The following is a 21,911-nucleotide window of genomic DNA, read 5'->3' as shown; positions in this document are numbered from 1 at the left end:
GGAGGGCAAGGTTAGGAGTACGAGTTGACGTCACGCCCCCGCAGGACACGCTGCTCCGGGGAGGGGCTGAGGCTGAGCATAATAAAAGTCTTTACGCTGACGTTCGGAGAGGAGGCTGTGGGGCCGTGCGTGCGTGAGCGTGCGTGCGTGCCCCGCAACGAATGGTTCCCTGCGCTCGGGCTTCGTGCTCGCTTCTCCCCATGGAAGGCGTGCGTTGGGCTTTTCCGTGCGCCTCCTGGCGCCCCAGCCGGTCAGAGTGGCTCCTGGCGGCGCGGGCCGTGCAGCCAGAGGAGAAGGATCGCATTGGCCAGTTCGTCTTTGCTCGGGACGCCAAGGCAGCCATGGTACCGACGAATCTTTGCTCTTTAGACACTGAGTCGGTGTGGGGTGCGATGGGCCCCCAAATTAGAGCCCCCTCCCACCCCCCAACCCAGCTCTCCCCACCGTCCGAAGCCCAGGGACCAGCTGGAGGACGCCAAAATGTTGGCTGACCTTCCAGTTCCTGGAGCAGCTAGATCAAGAGGCCGCCTGTCGTTATCACCCAAAAGTCATTGATTAAGCACCTGCAGCCCTCGGATTCAGTGCTGAAAAAGACTGTAAAAATCACCTAGTGCAACCCTATTTAACAGATGAGGAAACTGAGGCCAGGGGCTTGCCTAGGGGAGTATTAAATCCAGAGCTTTCCGTTATACTCACTGCTTTTCCTGACGTCCTTTTTCCTTTTGCCTCTTACTTGATTCCCAGAAGCTCCAGGTTGTTTCAGAGCCCGTTGACTTGGACAGTTCCTCCTCCCTGCTCCCGGAAGGGTAGCATACCTCCTGTTACCTCTGCCTCAGAGTTCTCAGGCTTTTATTTCTCATTGGCTCATGCTGTTACACAAAGGGGGGAAAAACAACTCGTCACCTGGTGGCCAGGTCTCTAGGCATAAGCATCTGAAACTTAGTTAGGCGGGTCCTTGGAGAACTGTTGAGGGCTGTGATTGAAGCCTTCCCAGCTTGGTAGAATTGGCGGAGCTTCAATTAGACAAATGTTTATTAAGCATTGCTGCTATGTACTGAGGATACGTGGACAGAAAGGAAATGATCTCTGACCTCATGGAGCTTACATTGCGGGTTAGGGGGAAGGAGGAACATATAAGGCAGAAAAGTAAATACAAGATAGTTTCGGTTCCCGAGGAAGGTTACCTCTCTGCCTTGCATGGCAACTAGTCATACTAAGTCTAGAATTCTAGAGACATTCCCTACAGGTTTCGGAGCTTAGTAATAACCTCTAGCATTAATTCTCACTTGGTTGTGTCTTTTTGTACTTCGGGCAGCAAGGATGCCAAACACCCCCTAGTGCCCTTAAAAGACCTGCCCAGCACATGCTGCTAGAGCTATTTGTAGGGTCCAAAGAGGGGCCTCTGAGGAGGAAGGAATGATTTAGAAACCTAGGGGTAAAGGCTGAGGTTATCTTGCTTTTAGTTTTTCAAATTAAAATACAGACCTAGCCAAAAAGTCTGGATTAGTATTAGTATCGGTGAAACCATTTCTTTGCTCTATGGAATGTCCTGTACAAAGAACAGCAGAAAGGCCATTTTGATTGGGCCTTACAGTGTGGGAGTTGTGGAGGGAAGGAATGTATATTAAGGCTGGAAAAGTTAGGATGGGACCAGGTTATAAAGAGCATTAAATGCCAAACAGGAGTTTATATTTGATCCTGGAGGAAATAGGGAGCTATTGGGGTTTACTGAGGTAGAAGGAATGTGGTCACACCTGCATTTCAGGAATTTAGTTTGGTAGCTTTGTGGAAGGTTGCATGGAATCAATCAATAAACATTTATTAAGTGCCTGTTGTGCTGCTGGCACTGAGTTAAGCACTGGGCATATAGTAAGAGGCAAAAGACAGCCCCTCTACTCCAGGAGTTTACTATAAAATGGGGGAGATTCCAAGGACGGAGACCGATTTGGAGGCTATCGAAATAGTCCCAGCAAGAGGTGATGGGGTCTTGGACTAGGATGGTGACTGAGGGAAAAGAAGAGGGGAAGAGATGTAGAAATTTTTTTTTTTTTGGCTTTTTGGAGGGGGAAGGCAGGGCAATTGAGGTTAAGTGACTTGGCCAAGGTCACACGGCTAGTAAGTGTTAAGTGTCTGAGGCCAGATTTTAACTCAGGTTCTCCTGACTCCAGGGCCAGTGCTCTATTCACTTCGAGACCTAGCTGCCCCCCAATTTTTTTTTTAAAGATAAAATTTGTCAAGTGATTGGATGTGTGAGAATGAGGGATTGTGGATGATACCTTTTAGTTAATAATGAACTTTGAAAGATAGTACTTTTCAAACTGTATATGGTGCTGTCCTAAGTGGACATTTGGAGTCAAAGGACTTTGGTTTGAATCTTGGCTATTTCACCTAATACTCGTGTGACCTTGGGAAAATCCCTTAAACTCTCTGAGCCTCAATTCTCTATCTGAACATATTGAACCAAATAACCTCTAAATTTTCTAAATCCCTAATCCTATATAAAGTGTGTAATATTGGATATGTCTTTTATCCTATCCTGTTACTATGTCTGTTAGTTTTCATAAGCTTGGCAGTCATATTGTATTAAATCATTATGATTAACATTTATTGCTAGTCAAATGTTTCAGAACTTTTTTTCTTCATTGTATAGCTAACCCTTGAAGTATTAGCCCTAGGTGGATGATGGAAACCCTTTGATTTAAAATCTGTAAAATTTATTTTGTCATATATTTGTGTATCATTTTTAAAATGTTCATTACATAAAAAAATTCTAATTGGTTTTATGGCAGCTATAATATGGTTACCACATTCTGTTTTCATAGATGAATAATTTTCCATTGTTTAATGACTTTTTTGTCCTACTTCTTGGCAGGAAGTATCTTGTAATAAAATTAATGTGTAAAAGCCGAAGAAGTTTTTCAATTTAGAAAGAGATCTCTCCAGAAAACTTGGTTTAGTATTGAGAATGATCAATGAAAATTATTATCGAGCAGTGCAGTGCTTCTTTTCATAAAGAAAAAAATCAGCCTGTTCGGTCAGTGCAGTATAACTGAGTTAATATGGATATAGTAATTGATATATTTTTCTGACAGGCACATTTCAGTTCTTTAATGTTTTTTTCTCTCTTTAGGTTTGACAATCTAAAGTATAATTATAATTATCTTATTTTGCCTAACCATGTTGAAGGGAAATCACATTTCTAGTGGCATCACATTTTTAAATTGAATATTTTAAAATAATAAATAGAAAATTTTAATACAAAGTAAAAAATAAGGTATTTTGATACAATAATGTATCTTCAAAATAATTCTCCTTTGTTACTTTTAATTACCTGGTTATTTACTTATATTTCTGATACATGAATAAATATTTTTTGGTTGTTTAAAAACAAATGACTAAAATGAAAGCAAAGAATACCAGAATCATCTTACTTATTACAAACAATTCAGTGATAGAAAATAGAATGTTATGGAAGTTATCTCATAAAATTCATGATTATACTTAGTGTTTTCTACCTTTACGTCTTTAGCTTTGTTAGTAATGTGAAATGTTTATTAATGATAATAATAGCATTTATTTAGAGTGTTAAAGTTAGCAAAGTGCTATGCAAATATCTCATTTGATACAACAAACTTGTGAAATAGGTGCTATTATTAACCTTATTTTACAGATAAGTAAACTGAGGCAGGCAGAGGTTAAATGATTTGCCCAGGATCACATAGCTATTAAGTGTTTGAAGATGAATTTGAACTCAGGTCTTCCTGATTCCACTCCCAATGCTGTGTCCACTGTGCCACCTATCCTAGCAGATAGCATTTTAATAACAAAATACCAATATTTGGGCGGGGGCATTTGATATAATTGTTCATTAGACATTATCATATACTTTTTTACAATATCATTAAATTTGCAGGTAGGTCGACTGATGATGAGGAAATTAATTGCAGAAAAATTGAACATTCCTTGGAATAACATACTCTTGCAAAGAACTTCAAAAGGGAAACCAGTCCTTGTAAATGACTCATTCAATACTCATCCAGATTTTAACTTTAATATCTCACATCAAGGAGACTATGCAGTTCTTGCTGCTGAGCCTAAGCTACAGGTTGGAATTGATATCATGAAGACAACTTTACCAGGTAATATTCCATTTTTGTAGTACAATTTACTTATTCAATGCTTTCAGTTGAGTGATCTTGGAGAAAAAAGTTCAGCATAGTTATTTTAAATCTATAAAACTGTGCTTTTGCTTCCTAGCCTGTGCAAAAATTTTGATAGAGCAGAAAATAAATTCCAGCAGAACAGTTTCTCAAAAAGTGATTATTGTACCTCTGAGGAGGAAAAAAAAAAAGTCCATTTGTATTTATATACATTTCCTCTTAGCTGATCAAATATTAGATGACGATTGATTGCAGTCTTAGCAGCATTTATTTTCTTTCCCCATACTAAGTTTAAACAAGAAGTTATTTCAGTTCTTTGTACTGCGATCTCATTACTGTCGGTATGTACCAGCACCATCTGTGCCTGCCTTATCTGGTGCCTCTTTCGTACATATCCTTCTGTACATCTCCACAGCAGAGGTGTCCACTCTCTCTCTCTTTTTTTTTTTTTTGCTTTTTGGAGGGCAGTTGGGGTTAAGTGACTTGCCCAAAGTCACATGGCTAGTAAGTGTGTCAAGTATCCGAGGCCATATTTGAACTCAGGTCCTCCTGACTCCAGGGCCAGTGCTCTATTCACTGCGCCACCTAGTTGCCTGGTCCATTCTCTTTTAATGTTTTGTGAGTACCAGTGGAGCACATGGCTGAGCAGCTTTAACCTTCAACCAGCTCACCTTTTCCATTCATGCCTATGTTTGATAATGTTTCTTATGTTGCTTCTGACTGCAGTTCTTTGTGTGGGTATGGATTGTTTCTTTTCTTGAATTTGTATCCCCACCACTTATCACAATGTCTGGCACATAGGTGCTTAAAAATACTTGCTGTTTCATTGATTTGTAATATGCCCATCATACCTTTTGGTATTGCCCTTTGGGAGACTTGTAGTCTTAATTCTTTGAAAAGATAATATTCCATTATTTGCAGCCATGTAGCTGGAAGAATATTAATGTTGAAAAAAGGACATATGTTTCAGGGAGAAATTTAAGAGTCACTGAAAGCACTGTACAATTTTCCTAATCAATGCTTGTTGACTTGATTTGACTAATCCTATCTAACCTACTCTCTTCTTCCATTAAATTCAGGGCCAATTCCAGAATTAAATTTTGTTGTTCATCTTACTGTGTATATCTGAGAAATAGTTACTGATTCCTGGCTCTTAACTTTCCCAGCTTGCATAACTTCATCTAGAGGTGTATTTTTTGTAAGGCCCTACAGTATCATCTAGATATCATAAGAACATCCTAGCTTTAACACTGATATTTCTGGAAAATCATTTAGTGTTTCTTTGTTAAAAAATGACTGATTATTGATTTTAGAATGATACAGTTTATTATATTCAGGATAATATCTTTTTGTTCCCATTCTTTTTAATATTTTAACATATTTAGGTATCTTGTTGAAGTCTTTTCCTATGTCTGTTGATATAATCATGGAAGACTCATAAATATTTATTAATATTATATATTACCTTTATAGTTTCTCAATTTAAAAACTATTTGCATATTTTTAATGTATTTCCAATCTGAATAATTTTGAACACTGTAGCATCTTTGGTAGTATTTGTTGAATATTCTCACGTTAATATTCTTTAGTAATTTTGACCTATAGTTCATTTTTCTTGGCTTCCTCTCTTTCTTTGGGGATAAAAATAATATTTGCCCCATAGAAAGAAAACTCAGCTTCCAGAAAGAAATTTCGAGGAAAGGATTAAATACATTTTAAACTTGAGAAAAAAATGGTGCTGAGCCACAGGGTAAAATGATGAATTCAGGCAACAGTAGGCAGGCCAGTGTGGTTGGAAGAAAATTGCATGAGAGAAGTCTTTTGTAAAATGTCTGGAAAGGTAGGCTGGACCTAAACTGAGACGGGTTTTAAATGCTAGAGGTGTTATTCTAGAGGCAGTAGGAAGCCACTAGTGCTTTCTGAGAAGGGTCATGGTATGGTCAGACTCATACCTTAGGAAGATTATTTTGGTAACTGTGTGCAGGTTGGATTGGAAAGAGTAGAGAATGGAAGCAGTTAGCCTGTTTCCTGTTGCCGGCTACTAATAATCATGGAAAGAGTCAACAGCAGCAAGCATTTTTAAAGTGCCTACTGTGTCTCAAAGTACTCTTATGATATAAAGACACAAGTGCAACAGTTCCTTGCTCACAAAAAGTTTTAATGCATTTTTAAACTCTAATAGAGTAAAACAAACCCAAGATCATTGGAACATCATGTATACGGTAAGTGCGTACAAAGAGAGAAGGGGAGTGATATTTAGTGAACCATTTTGGAAGTCTTAAAAACCTAAGTTCAAATCCTGTTTCTTATGCACACTGTGTAACATTGGGCAAGTCCTGTAATCTCTGAGTCATGCAGTCTCTTAAGACAAGTTGTTGAGAAGGTGCTGTCTTACATTAATAAAAATAATTTCCTTTCTCAGGAAGTCCCTGTCCTAATGAAATCACAAGTTCAGTTCTTATTCCAGTCCCCTGTTCAGAGGGAAGTGATGAGGGCTTCAACTATGATTGTGAATTTTCTAACTAGGTTAAAGTGTCCTTTATGCAATTGGTGATGTAGGCCTGGAGCTCAAGAGAGAAATTAGGGGACTGATGAGATCACTAAGAGAAGAGAAGTGCTAAAAGATTATAAAATAGAAATTTCATTTCTGTAAATAGGTATGAGTTTTTTTGTTTGCCTGAATTCTAGGATGATCATTAAGATAGTAGTGAATGGTACAATATTTAGGGAACAAATTGAAAAAGGCAATAAATATAAATCTGGAGATACAGGATCTCTGTATTTAGTGATTTTTTTTTTTTACAAAGGAAAAAAGCAGTGGAATCAAGTAGGAGGAAAGTTGTGTTTACTATTCCTCCTGATATCGTAGTTCCATGTTACAGTGTTGTGTACCATTGCTATTGCTTATATAATATTTTTTTTTTTTTACCAGTGCAATAAGGAGTTTGTTCACTGAATCTTCCACAGTGTGGTGCTGTTGCTCTTTGAGTTCACAATGCAAAGCTAGCCCTTTTTAGAAAAACAAAACAAACAAACAAAAAACTCCTCTGTTGGTTTTACTTTTATTTTATTTTTGCATGTGGGTTGCCTAATCTTATATATTTTTGAGTAAATAAGAAACCCTCTATGTAAGTGAGGATGCTGTAATAATTTAAGCTGTGTATAATTATTTGATTGCTTTCTGATGTGATGATTGTGCTAAATTGTTGTCAGTTTTTATTAGTAGTGTGTTTATATTTTGAAAAATTTTCCTTGATTTCCCCAATTGGTTTTAGAACAAATCAAATGGTTTCTTTAAAGTTATGAAATAATAACTTGAAGATTCTAAAAAATAAGAATGGTACTATAGTTAAAAGCATTCTTGACTTTTGTTTGAGACTCTTTATGCCTTTTGTGCAAATCCCACAGCTTTTTATTTCTAGCACATGAAGACAGCGTGTCTTAAACTGAGTTTGTCATTGCCAGCTACCAAAATCAGAAGCAAGGTTCTCTTGTCTTTCCATTTATGCTGATATCACTAATTCTTTCAGACATTTCAAACTAAAAACTTTAATGTTATAGGATTTAGAATTGGAATGGACTTTAAAAGGCTAACTAGTCCAATGCACTCACTTTATAGATGAGACCTAGAGAAGCTAAGTCCTAGGTCACTCAGGTAATGAATGGCAGACCCAGTTTCTCTAAATCATCTAGTTAGTGTCAATGTAATTTTTTTCTTTTCCCTTTTTTAAAATTTTCATTTCAATTTGTTTAATTAATTGAGGATTAAATTGCTTTAATAACACAATTTATTTTTTTTCTGATTTTTATTTGTTTTTTGCTAACACTGATATTGGTTAGGTTAGATGATCAGCTGATCGTCTGACTATATATAGACAACTTAGGTGTAACTTGCACATTAATAACAAATCTCTTCTGACTATATGTAGACAACTTAGGTGTAACTTGCACATTAATAACAAATCTCTTTCTGTCTGTTGAGACTGAATTTATTTCATTCTGTATATTGCTACTTGCTTCTCTCCAGGTCCAGAATGTATCGAGTTTTTTTTTTTTTTTTCAAAGAAAATATTGATAATATATAGGTATGAAGTTCCACTGTAATCTACAAATCTTTAGCCTCTCATTTTATCCCTTCCTCACTCTCTTTCCCTTCTTTCCTACTATTCTTATTCTTATTCTCTACTTTCCCTTCCCCCTCTCTCCATTGCCTCTCTTTCCTTCCTTCCTTCCTTCCAAAAGAAATGACATGGTATGTGTTCCCAGAGTTTGCAAGGTCGAATCATTTTTTTAGAAAGCAAGTCTTTTTTGATTTCTTTTTAAAAAAATCAGCTTAGTTTCCTCCAGTACCCCCTGCTTCACATTCCCAGACATCCATCCCATAACACACTTTTTAAGAAGACAAAAGAAAAAAAAGAGGAAAAATCAATATTAATTGATCACGTCAAAAAAAATCTGAAAAATTAATGTGAGGGGCATCACTTGTAGACTTCTCAATTTTGCAAGAGAGTGGGATGGGAATGTGTAATATAATGCCAAGGAAAGGCAACTTCCCAAGGTTCAGAATACCAGCATAGGTGCTCTCCATTTTATTCAGTGACAAACCAAGAACAGAGAAGATCAAAACATGACATCATTCCAAATACAGCATTTACTAAGTGTGATTAAATAATCTCAAAGTACTACCCCACCCCAGGACTTTCCAGTCATTCGATCAATTACAAAGTCTCTGTTCTAAATACTTCTCCACCCCTAGGCTATACCTTAATTTAGTCCACCACAAAGTCCCTCTTCTCAAATGGAGATTAGTTTCCAAACATAAGGTCAAAAGTTCCCCACCCCTGGATCACAATTGAATCTACCCCAGAGTTACATCAAGTTTAAACACAGCACTTAATACCCAAATGGAGGTCTTTTCTTCATCTTGACAGGAGGCAAGTTCTCAGCAATCTTAGTTCCTGGGGAGACAAGGCTTAGCAAGGCCATAAGATACATTGCCAGTCCCTTCATAAATTCATCCTCTGTCTGTAGAACAGTCCTAGAACCCCTGAACACATTAGCAAAGCCCTCTCCCAGGATTTCTGTAAACATACAACAAGAAAATCCTTCTTCAGGGCTTCTGAACCAACAGAAAGGTTCCCAGACCCCTGCAACAACAGCACTGTCCTTCACCAGTGGACAGTATTCACTCTGTCTGCAGGACAGTCTCCAGACCCCTGCAACAACAGCACTGTCCTTCACCAGTGGACAGTATTCATTCTGTCTGCAGGACAGTCTCCAGACCCCTGCAACAACAGCACTGTCCTTCACCAGTGGACAGTATTCACTCTCTGTCTGCAGGACAGTCTCAGGGCTTCTTAACCAAAAGCCAGGTTCCAGGACTTCTTCAACAGGACTGTCTTTCACCAGTGGACAAATCTGGCAAAACAACATCAAAACAGACAGACAAAGTACCAGCAAAACAGCCATGTCTCCTCAGTCCTTCGCAGCTCCGGGGGCAGGTCTCAAAAGTCCAGGGCAATTCAAAGTAGCCCTCAGCAATCCTTCTCAGTCTCTCTCTCTGCCTCCACGTGGGTGCTGCTTCCAAAAAGGTCTTCCGCCTCTCGCTTGTCTCTCCAAATCTATGTCACCAGCTCCTCCCAGTTCAGGACTTTCTTTTCACATCAACAAGTCCATCCCACAGGTGGGATTAACAAGCTCTGGGTTTTAACACAATCAATTTGAAAACCAAGCCAATACAGGGGAATCTTTAATTGCCATTACTATCACAGAGTGTATTCTCATATCTCTTCTTTTGAACCATGCTTGTTCTATATAGTTTTGCTATATTGATTTTTGATTGTGTGTGTGTAATTCTTTATATTTACATTGTTTTGTTCATTGTGTATATTATTTTCTTGACTGTTTTTACTTCACTCTACATCAGCTCATGTAGTGTCTTTTCTATGCTTCTTTTTATTCATCCCATTCATGATTTCTTATGGCACAATGAAGTTCCATTATATTCCTGTACCACAGTTTGTTTAGCTATTTCTCAATCATTGAGCATCTACTTTGTTTCAAGTTATTTTCTGGGTTTTTTTTTTTGCTTTGTTTTTTCGGAGGGCGGAGGGTAGGGCAGTTGGGGGTAAGTGACTTGCCCAAGGTCACACAGCTAGTTTTTGTGTTAAGTGTCTGAGGCCGGATTTGAACTCAGATCCTCCTGACTCCAGGGCCGATGCTCTATTCACTGCGCCACCTAGCTGCCCCCCAAGTTATTTTCTATGACAAAAAGCGCTGCTGTAAATATTTTGGTGTGTAAGGATACTTTCTAATTGTCACATTGGTGTTTCTAGGGTATAGGCCTAGTAATGGAGTCTCTGGATTAAAGAATATGAACATTTTAGTGAATTTATTTGCATGATTCTAAATTCCTTTTTCAAATGATTGTTCTGCTTTATCAGATAGGAAATTCTTTCCTAAGTGATTTTTATTTTCTACTTTATTGAACATTCTCTTATTGAGTTCCATTGCTTCTGATTCTCCTTTGTCTAACCTAGTCCATTGATCTACCTTTCTTGCTCTCTCTTTAACTAGTAATAGATAGTTGTGATGACTGATGCTTTATAATATAATTTGAGGTTTGGAAGCACTATCTTCCCATCGTTCCTATGTCTTTCCATCATTGATATTCTAGATATTTTATTATTCTAAATGAATTTTGTTATTATTTTATCATAGTTTCCCTTGTATAATTTGATTGATAGAGCATTAAAGTATGAATTAACTTTGTTAGCATTATCATTTTTATTATGTTGGTGTGGCCCAGCAATGAATACTAAATATATCTCCAGCTATTTAAATTGCTCCATATTTCTTAAAGGAGCACTTTACAATTGAATGTATGCAAGTCTTTTTGTGTGCTTTACTAGATTGATCCCGGATAGTTTATGCATTATGGAATTATTTGGAATGGAATTTCCCTTTCTGCTCTTGGCTCTTGGATTTTGTTATTTTTATAATATGGAAATTCAGTTGATTTTTGAAGGTTTATTTTTTAGCCTGAAACTTTGCTAAAGCTATTAATTAGCTCAATTAGTATCTTTGTCGAATCCCTAAGATTTTCTCAGTACACAATTATATCATCAGCAGATAGTGATACTTTTATCATTTCTGCATCTGTCTTTATACCTTTATTGTTAAAAACTTTTGTTAAAAACATTACCAGTATTAGATCAACTAATATTTGGGAAATCAGACATTCTTGCTTTATTCCCATGGTTTTTTTGAAAGTATGTGCTCTTGGCATATGATGTTTGTTTTTGGTTTTAGAAATATACTATTATATGCATTTATGTTGTAGGGGTTTTTTTTTTAGCTGAAATGAATTCTGTACTGTCAGCTTTAAAAAATTATTGATGAAAAATGGTTTTATATTTTTTAAAAATATGATTAATTATATGATTTCCCCCTAATATTGATCCTTTTTTGCATATCTACTATAAATCCAATTTAATCTTATATGGTTTTCTGTGCATGTGCACATAAGTGTTTAGATATATATGTGCTTATGTGCTTATATGGTGTGCATGTGCAATGGTATATTTACATTATTCATGTATGGATGTGCTGCAGATATACATGTATATAAAGGCATATATCTTTTTATATGAATGTATATATATGCATATGCATGTGTACACATACATACAAGCCTGAATAGATATATATGTTTATGTGTGCAGATAGCTAAATATACGTATGTATACATATAAATATTTTATGAGCTAAATAGCTAAATTTCTTTTTTTTTAATTTTTCTTTTTTTTTTATTAAACTTTAATTTATTAATTTGTTTGTTTCCTTTTAGTTTACAGGATTCAATTCCACAATTCCTTGAATTTCACATTTTGTCCCCCTCCCTCCTCTCCTCCCCCCCATGGCGGCTTATTATCAAGTATAGGATCTGTAAATACTTTCACATTATACAATGGTCAGGTTATAAGGATGGAATGTACCAGCTGGAATGAAAAACGGTAAAGAGGACATAAAATCAAATAAGAGAACGAAAAAGATCAGGTATTTTGCTTCCACCTGGATATAAATTTAGTTCTTTCTCTGGATGCACGTTTTTCTCTCCATCATGTGTCTTTTGGGATTGACTTATATCCCTGCATTGTTGAGAAGAGTCCAGTCTATCAAAGTTGTTCATCACACATACGTTGTGTCTGTAATTGCATACAAATTCCTCCTGGTTCTACTCTTCTCACTCAGCATCAGTTCTTTTAAGCCTCTCAAGGTAAATATGAAGACCGCCTGCTCCCCATTTGTTATAGCGCAATAGTATTCCATAGCATGCATATACCACAACTTGTTCAGCCATTCCCCAATTGATGGGCACCCCCTTAATTTCCAATTCTTTGCCACAACAAAAAGAGCTGCTATAAACATTTTAGTACATATGGGTCTTTCTCCCATTTCTATGATCTCTTTGGGATATAACCCTAGGAATGGTATTGCTGGATCAAAGGGTATGAAAGTATTTTTTTTTAAATTTTTTTGGTCTTTATTAATTTGTTTACTTTTAGTTTATAAGATTCAGTTCCACAATTCCTCAAGTTTCAAATTTTCTCCCCCTTCCTCCCCCCCACCCCCATGGTGGCATACAATCAAGTATAGGATCTGCAAATACTTTCACATTAGACATTAGTCAGGTTATAAAAAAGGATTGTATGAACAATGGGAAAGAGGAAACAAGACCAAACAAGAAAAAGAAAGAGAGCAGGTAGTTTGTTCAATCTCCATTCAAACTCTGTTCTTTCTAGTTCTTTCTCTGAATATAGACATCTCTCTCCATCATGAGTCTTTTGGAGTTGACTTATAGCTAAATTTCTTAAGAAATTCAAAGTTATAAGAACCTAATAGCTTCACAGTATCAATATTTTACGTTAAACACAATATAGATACTGATGAAATAATTTGATCATAGTATTCTCTTATATTCTTTCTTCTTTCCATTCTTCTGGTGTTTTTATGTTACTATAATCAGTGGATATGTGGCATTCCTTTACATAAGAATTTCCATATTTATTTATATTTCTTATTTTTAATAATGCAATATAATTTCATTACATTGATATACCAAGTGATGCAGGGGAAGAAATCCTGTCTCTGGAAACAGAGTGCTAATGATGCATACTACCTGCGTGACTTTGAACAAGTCATCTAATGATTTGGACCTTAGATTCCTCACGTGTAATATGATGGGATTGGACTACATGGCTTTTAGGTCCCTTCCAGCTTTAGAGATCTGATTATTTAATAGGGCCATAATTTAACATAAGGGTATTTTTTTCCACTTTGATTATAATATAGCTATCGATTTTTATATTTATTGGTTATATGATCATCAAATAACAGAACTTGAAAGGAATTTGTCATGGAAAGAGCATTGACTTTGGAGTTAGAGGACTTGGGTTGAGTAATCATTTAACCTCTCTGGGCCTCAGTAAAATTAGGTCATTTGATTAGATCTCTGAGGTCTTCTTGAAAGAGCTAGATCTATGATGTTATGATCTAGTTTAATGCCTTCATTTTATAAATTAGGAAGCAAATGTTTGGCCTCCTTTCCTTTTTTGTTTCATTTCATTTGTGATTGTATTTTCAGGTTTTTTTCAATTTTTTAGAATTTCCTAAGGACTCCAGAGCCACAGTCATAGTATGAGATCAATAAGAGACCTGAGATGATAATCTTATTCCAACTCTTTAATTTTAGAAATTGGTAAAATATGACCTAGCGAAGTTTATGACTTAACCAGGATTGCATAGATAGTTAATAACTAAGCTAGACCTAGAATCTAGTTTTCTTAACTTCCAACCCAGGCTTTTTTCTCCTTTTACATTTTACCATTATGGAACTCCAGGGGGTAGTTTTATTGTAGGATTCATGCCCATGAAATATATTCTTTTGAACCAAGTAGGACTCGCATGTGTTCCATTGTATTCTTCCTATCTTCGGTTATAGTCAGTAAAGCTGTGAACACCTTCTTCTATATTCTTTATCATCCTATCACTCACATGCTTTCTGTCTCTATCTCCTCCACTCCTGTTTCACAGGATGGAATGGCTTTATTCCTTACCAAAGCTAAGCCTTCTATGTGTTCAAGTGATGCCATTCCATCCCATCTCTTAACAGATCACCTCCTTTGTTATCCACATTCTTTCACTTACCTTTAATCTCTCCATATTGACTCATTCTCTGCTGCTTACAAACCCGATCATATTTAACCCATTCTGGGGAAGAAAAAAAAAGCCTCACTTGATCTTCCTTCCCTTCTAACTATTGTCCTTTATCTCTTCAGCTCTTTGTAGCTAAACTCCTCGAAGAGGCTGTTTATAATAGGTGTTTCCTCTTTCTCTCCTCTCATCCTCTTTTTTACCCTTAAAATCTGTTTTTTACTTTTATCATTCCACCAAAACTGCTTTCTCCATTGTTACTAATGCCAGATCTAATGATCTTTTCTCAATCCTCATTCTTTTTTACCTCTCTGTAGCTTTTTACACTGTTGATCGATATCTGTCTCTGCCTCTCTGTCTCTTTCTCTCTCCGTCTCTGTCTCTGTCTCTTTCTCCTCCTTGACAATCTCTTCTCTCTTGTATTTTGGGATGCTACTCACTCCTTATTCTCTTCCTGCCTGTCTGACTATTCCTTCTCTGTTTCCGTTGTTTGGTCTTCCTCCAGAGGTGTCCCTCAGGGTTCTGTACTGAGCCCTCTTCTCTTTTCCCTCTGTATTACTTCACTTGGTGATCTCATCAATTGTCATGGATTTAATTGTAGTCTGTATACTGATGATTCTCAAGTGTTCTTCCCTGCTCAAGATTCTCTACTGACCTCTAAACTCACATTTCTAATGACTTTTCAGATATCTTGAATTTCCAGTAGACATTTTAAACTCAGTGTATTCAAATTGGCACACTTTATCTTTACCCTTAAACTCCCTCCTCCACTATTCCCACTCCCCAATTTTCTCTATTATTGTAGAAGGAAACACCATCCTCCCAGTCCCTGAGACTTATGAACTAAGAGTCATCCTGGATTCCTCACTATCTCTCATTCCATCATATCCACTCTTTTGTCAAGGTCTGTTGATTTCACTTTTGTGACACCTTTTTTTTAAGTATTTTATTTTTTTCCAATTACATGTAAAATTTTTAAATATTTTTTAAAAAAAAATTTGATTTCTAAATTCTCTCCCTCTTTCCTCTACCCTTCCCCTATTGAAAAGGCAAGCAATTTTATATAAATTATATATGTGTAGTCATGCAAAATATATTTCCATATTAGTCATGTTGTGAAAGAAAATACAGACCAAAATAACAACAAGAAAAATAAAGTTAAAAAAGATATGCTTTGATCTTCATTCTGACTCTATCAGTTCTTTCTCTGGAGGTAGATAGCTTTTATCATCATGAGTTCTTCAGAATCATCTTAGATTATTGTATTGTTAAGAATAGCTAAGCCATTCATAGTTGATAACTCGTTACACAATATTGCTGTTACTATGTACAATGTTCTCCTGGTTCTGCTCACTTCACTTTGCATCAGTTCATGTAAGTCTTTCTAAGTTTTTCTGAAAGCATCCTACTCATCATTTTTATAGTATAATAATATTCAGTCACAATCTATACCACAACTCATTTAGCCATTCTCCAGTTGATGGGTACCCCGTTTTCTTCACCTTCTTCTTGCCTTTCCCCTTTCCTTTTCCCTTCCTTTTCCTCTTCTCTTTTCCATTTCACTTCCCCTTCCCCTTTCCTTTCCCTTATGTAACAAACAATGAATTGATATACTACTGAAGGAACTGAATGAAACACATCCATATTGACTTTCCATCTATAAGTGAAACCAGAGTATATCATCTGAACGATAAGCACTTAAATGCTTACCATATGGTAGTCATTGTCCTGTGTTGCTGGGACTCAAGAACAAAAATAAAAGTGTTTGCCCTTGCAGTGATGAAAATTGAAGTGTGACATGTAAGTTCTTCTTGTAAAGGCAAATAAAAGTATGTGGAGTTGGCTTCATTGGGCTTCCAAAAACAAACTATGGGACTCTTGAACCTTAGCACTCCCATTTTGCAGTTTATAGCACTCTCCTCTAATGTGGACAGTAGGTCTAGCAAACAACAAACATTTAGAGACTTACCTTAGTTATCTAATTCAAACATTTGGAGAATCTCATAATACTACAACAGCTTAGAGCAATTTATGCTTTAAGCTTTTTGGGAAGGAAATATAATATAGTGGCAATGTTTGCAAATTATTTGGGGATGGCTTAGTGTATTTGTGATTTAACTAATGCATTTTTTATTGCTTTAGCAAAGAATCTGCATAAAGAAATGTATTTAGAACGATAAAATCACTTTGAAAAGTCCAAAGTCTCTTTTTTTTTTGCCTGGGAAACTCTTAATCTCAACTATAGCAAAGACAAAGTTTTCTTTTTTAACAGTTCACTGTCATAATTTTTTTCTTGAATTGTATAGTAAAAATAAAAGCACAGAAATTCCTGTACCTTATACTTAATCCTTACAAATCATGTTTTATTAGAATCTGTTTTATTAAGCAGTATAATTACAGTACAGTACTGAAAAGGAAGCATGTGGGCTGTGATGTACCACTAAGGATGCTACTGAAATCTGAAAAAAAAAATACCTTGTATTAAAAAATATAATTGATAACTCCAGATAGTTGACTTTTTTTCTTCCACAGAAGACATTTATTGCCAAAGCCTACCAAAAATATGTATACCTTCACTGACTACCTTGAAGATACATTCGTGTATATGTTATAGAGAGAGAGAAGGAGAGAGAAACACATAAACATAGACACACACACACACACACACACACACACACACACCAGGAAATATTCTGCAGTAGTCAAAATCTGTTCTAAGAATGATTTTAAACTCTTTCCCTGGTTGTTTGGCAGGGTGACTAATCTCTCCCTCCCCCCTTCCCCCCATCCCCCCTTTGCAGTTATGGGTGATTTAAAAGCCCTCTGGACAAATTTGGAAGAGCTCTTTTTCTGGGTCCCTCTATTCCCCTGTGTTAAAAAAATTACCAGAAAAAAAATAGACTTTGGTTTCAAGGTCCCCAGAACCTCAACTCTGCCATTTTTTTCTTGATGCTTTCCATTTTCCCCAGAGTTTTTGAATTTGAAAGTCCTCAGAGGTTTTCTAATCTGAATGACCTGAAAAGAATTCCCCAAACCATGACTGACATGTACCTATCCAGCTTTGCTTGACAACTTTGACTGGTAGTGAGGCAATGAGGGAGGCCACCCACTCTACTTTGCTACCACTCTAATAGGTAGGATATTTCCTTATATCAACTTCTATGTGTTATTTCAGATTCTACTTTCTGGCAAACAAAAAAAAAGTATAATATCTTTTCCACATGGCAGTCTACCAAAAACTTGAAGATATCTCATATTTCCCCACTAAGTCTTATTTTCTCAAAGCTAAACAGCCAATGTTCATATGGTATGACCTATTTTCTTGGTTTCCCTTTGATGAGCATGCTTCAGTTTATATGTAGTACACATGTTCAGTATGCAGAACATATATATTAAGTATGTGGTGTGGCATGGATTATCACCACCTTAATTTTGGAAGCAATATCTCAATGCAACCTAAAATCACAATGACTCTTTTGGCTGTCATGGTACATTGTTGATTTATTGTGGGTTTTGAAGGCCATTAAAACCTCCCGATTTTTAAGAATTGAATTATTAACTTGAATTTTTTCAACCTGAATTCATCTAATCATGCTTTTTCCTATACTGTTTTTTAAGAATCCTTTTACTTAAATTTATATCTGTTAAATTTCATTAGTTAGATTCCACTGGCTAGCCTATGGAGATTAAAAAAAAAGAATAGGATCATTGATTTATAGTTAGAACAGATATTAAAGGTGACCTAGTCAAACCCCTACATTTTATAATTGAGGAAACCAATTCTCATAAAGATTAAAGTTCAATGTTATAAAGGCATAAAGTGATAGATCCAGAATATAAGACCAGGCTCTCTGATTCTAAATCTTTCATTCAGTGTTTAGTTACCTCTCTGAGCTTTGTGTCATCTTCAGGTTTGATAAACATGCCATTCATTCCTTCATCCATGTAAAGGATAAAGCTGAGTAGGACCAAAGAGAGATCTTTATGTTACTCTGCTTTAAACTTCTCACTGTCATAGATACTTTAGTCATTCTTAGAGCTCTTGTCATTAAATTGGTTTTAAATATATATACCGTACACTAAAAATTTCTTTCCATTTTGATCATAAGGACAGCATGACACTTTGCCACATTCCTTGCTAATATCTAAATGTATTATATCTGCAGCACTGTTCTGGTCTACCTATCTAGTAATGGCATCATAAAAGAACATGAAGTTCTCCTCATAATCTAATGTTGATTCTTAAGTGATCCCCATTTCTCATTCTAAATTCTATCAAAATATCTCTTTAACAGGAATTTTTAACCTTTTTTTTTTGGATCATGGACCCCATTGATAGTCTCTTGAAGTCTATGACTCCTCAGAATAATATTTTAAATGCATAAAATAAAATACATAGCATTCCAAAGGAAAGCAATTATATTGATATAAAGTTATCAAAATATATGTAAAAAAAAAAACAGGTTCATTAACCCCAGCTTAAGAACACCCATTTTAATGGTATGTTCTAGAATTTTCACAAAACTTAAATTCAAAATCAGTTATTTTGCTCTTGGCAATATTGTAGTCCCTCTCACATTTTTCATTTCATTTCATTCATTCACATTTCACCAGTAACTCAACTATTACGCCCAGAAAGTATATCCATACCCTGGGATTGTAGTTCATCCCACTGGCTTATGAAAGTCAGAGATGTTCACTTCCCCATTGAACAACTTATTAACTTTTTTTCTCTTCAGTTTTATATCTAAAATTAATTCTTGTTAAAGAATACAGAAATAAAATAAGTATTGGATAGGTCAGCCATCTCTTAGTAATCATTTATTCTTATTTCCTTGCCTATAACCAATGGCCCCTCTAATTTTTCTTTGACCATTTTGCTTCCCCCTCATAGCTATAGAAACCCTTTTTGTTGTCTTTAGCAGTTATTAAATCAGTAAACATGTCTTAATTGCCTGTTACATGACAGACATCTTGCTAAGCACTGGAGTAAAAAGAAAGGTAAAACAAACAAAAAAACCTACTCCTTACCTGTGAGAAACCCCAAACCAATGAGGGAACATAACATATTAAACAATTATGTACAAAGCGACAAGACAGGAGAAATTGGATATGATCTAGGAGAGGCACTAAAATTAAGGGGGATTGTGAAAAGCTTTTTGTATAAGGTAGGAGTTTAGTTAGGTATCGAAGGAATCCATGAAGGCCAGGAGGAAAGAATGAGGAAAGAAAGAATTCCAAGCATGGGATAGAAAATTCCTGGAGTCCGGAAATGAAGTTTCTTGTTCTAGGAATAGTAAGGAGACCAGTATCACTGTATCAAAGGGGAGGGGTGTAAGGTATAAGAAAACTATAAAGGTGTGTGGGAGAGGAGACAGGTTATGAATGATTTTGAACACCAAACAAATAATTTTATATTTGATTGAGAGGGTGATAGGGAACCACTGAAGTTGACTGATGAAGGACGTGATGTGGTTAAGCCTATGTTTTAGGAAGATCACTTTGGCAGTTGAGTAGAGGTTGGACTGGAGGAGGGAGAGATTTGTGGCTGGCAGATCAACCAGAAAGCCATTAAATATGCTAGATGTGAGGTGATAAGTGTTTGTACATGGGTGGTGGCAGTGTCAGAGGAAAGAAGGGAACATATACAAGAGATGTTACAAAAATAAAATGGACCAACCTTAGCAACAGACAGGATGTGAGGTGGGTGAAAGTGAGGAATCAAGCATGATAGGTTGTAAGTCCAGATGACTTGGGGGATAGTACCATGGACAGTAATAGGGAAGTCTAGAAGATTAGAAGGTTTGGGGAAAAAATAATCAATTTAGTTTTGAACATGAGTTTAAGATGTATGTAGAACATTTAGTTTGAAATGTCTAATAGAGGGTTGGTGATATGAGACTGGAGGTCAGCAGACATGTTAGGACTGGATAAGTAAATTTGAGAATGCTGATGAGCATAGAAATGAAAATTGAATAAGCTGGTAATATCACCGTGTGACATAGTATAGAGGGGAGAAAAGAACAAGGACTAGGACAGAGTCCTGTGGGATACCTACTGCTATGAAGCATGAACTGGATGAAGATCCAGCAAAAGAGACTGAGTAGTGGTCTCATAGGCAGGAGGAAAGCCAGCAGAAAGTTGTGTCCTCTAATGATAGTGATTTCCAGTGTCAGAGCCTGCAGAGAGGTCAAGAAAGATGAGCATTGAAAAACCCCTATCAGATTGATCTACTAAGAGATGGTTAGTAACCTTGGAAAAAGCAGTTTTGATTAAATGATGAGGTTGGAAGCCAGACTATAGAGAGTTAACAAAAGAATAAGAAGAAAGGAAGTGAGCCTTTCACTCTTCTCAAGGAGTTTAGCCACAAAAGGCAGGAGAGTTATGGGAAGGTAGTGGGGATAGATGGATGAAGGGAGTATTTTTTTGAGGATAGGGGAGAAATGGGAATGTTTATAGTCAAAAAGAATGTAACTAGTAAACAGAGAGAACTTGAAGATAAGTGAGAATGTTGATGATAAAGGATTAAATCTGCTGAAGAAGACAGAATGGAATGGGATCATTTGGGAATGTAGAGGGGTTAGATTTGACAAAGAGAAGGACCACCTTTTCATGAGATAGGGGTAAAGGAGGAGATAGTAGCAGGAGGCATTTGTGCAGTGTAAGATGAGCAGGAAGAGTTTCTGGCAAATTACTTCAATTTTTGCAGTAAAGTATGAAGCAAATTTCTCAACTGAGTAGGTTGGGAAGGACGAGCCATGGGAGATTTATAGAAGGATAAAAAGGTTTGGATGAACCACTATGATGAGTGAAATAATGACTTAATTAAGGAGGTGTAGAAGGATTTCCTTGTAGCACATTCTCAATGTGGCAGTTGCATAATTTTTTCCTCTATTTTTCAGCAGCACATGTGTAGGAGCAAAGACATTATATGGTTTGAGTGATCCAAGGCTGAGGCTTAACCAGGCAAGACGGGCAATATGATAAGGGGGTAAGGAACTCAACAGGAGAGGGCAGTATAGAGTCAAACTGGTTTCCTAAGGGGTCAAGATGATGAAGGGAGGAGAGTGTAACTACCTGGGGCAGTAATCTGGGAGAGAATCGGGGATTGGAGATCTTGATAGGAAGAAAGAATTGAATTTGTCTTATCATCACATCCATACAGTTAGTTACCAGAGAGAGAAGCACCAGCATCTGGGTTTTTAAAGCCGGGGGGGGGCTCAAGGGCTGCCCAGAGTCTCATCTGGCCAGATCACACAACTCTTCCCATGAGTGAGCCCCAAAGCAAAACCTTTCCTCAGGTTATATATAGCCTTCTCCAGGGTCAGAGACTGTCACAACCCTGCTGACCCACTGCAAAGTAACAAGGTATGGGTGTTCCTGAAAAACAGGTCTCCCCTAAGCAAGCTTCTCCTGTGGGCTCTGCTCTACCCTTCAGCAGACTCCTCCCACTACAGGTGCCATGTGACCACATTCAGCCTATTAGGGAGCAGAGTATATTTTCAAATCAGGGAAGGTCTTTAAATTTCCTTAGGC

General features: G+C 36.6%; 1 protein-coding gene across 1 annotated transcript in view; it reads left to right on the top strand.

The window, feature by feature from the left end:
* The first annotated feature begins 66 nt into the window (after positions 1–66).
* Positions 67–21,911, top strand: part of AASDHPPT (aminoadipate-semialdehyde dehydrogenase-phosphopantetheinyl transferase) — a 33,641-nt gene continuing 11,796 nt past the window's right edge. The window contains exons 1-2 of the mRNA XM_069080418.1: positions 67–344; positions 3,914–4,139. Coding sequence (XP_068936519.1) covers positions 162–344; positions 3,914–4,139 — 409 coding nt within the window. The 5' untranslated portion in view covers positions 67–161. The remainder of the gene's footprint in view (positions 345–3,913; positions 4,140–21,911) is intronic.

The sequence above is a fragment of the Petaurus breviceps genome, unplaced genomic scaffold (genome assembly GCF_028583685.1).
Source record: "Petaurus breviceps papuanus isolate PSGF00001 unplaced genomic scaffold, PetGlider_PUasm1.0 91133, whole genome shotgun sequence".
Classification (NCBI taxonomy): Eukaryota; Metazoa; Chordata; class Mammalia; order Diprotodontia; family Petauridae; genus Petaurus; species Petaurus breviceps.
Note: the sequence above shows the minus strand (reverse complement) of the source record. Positions and strands in the feature narration are given on the sequence as shown.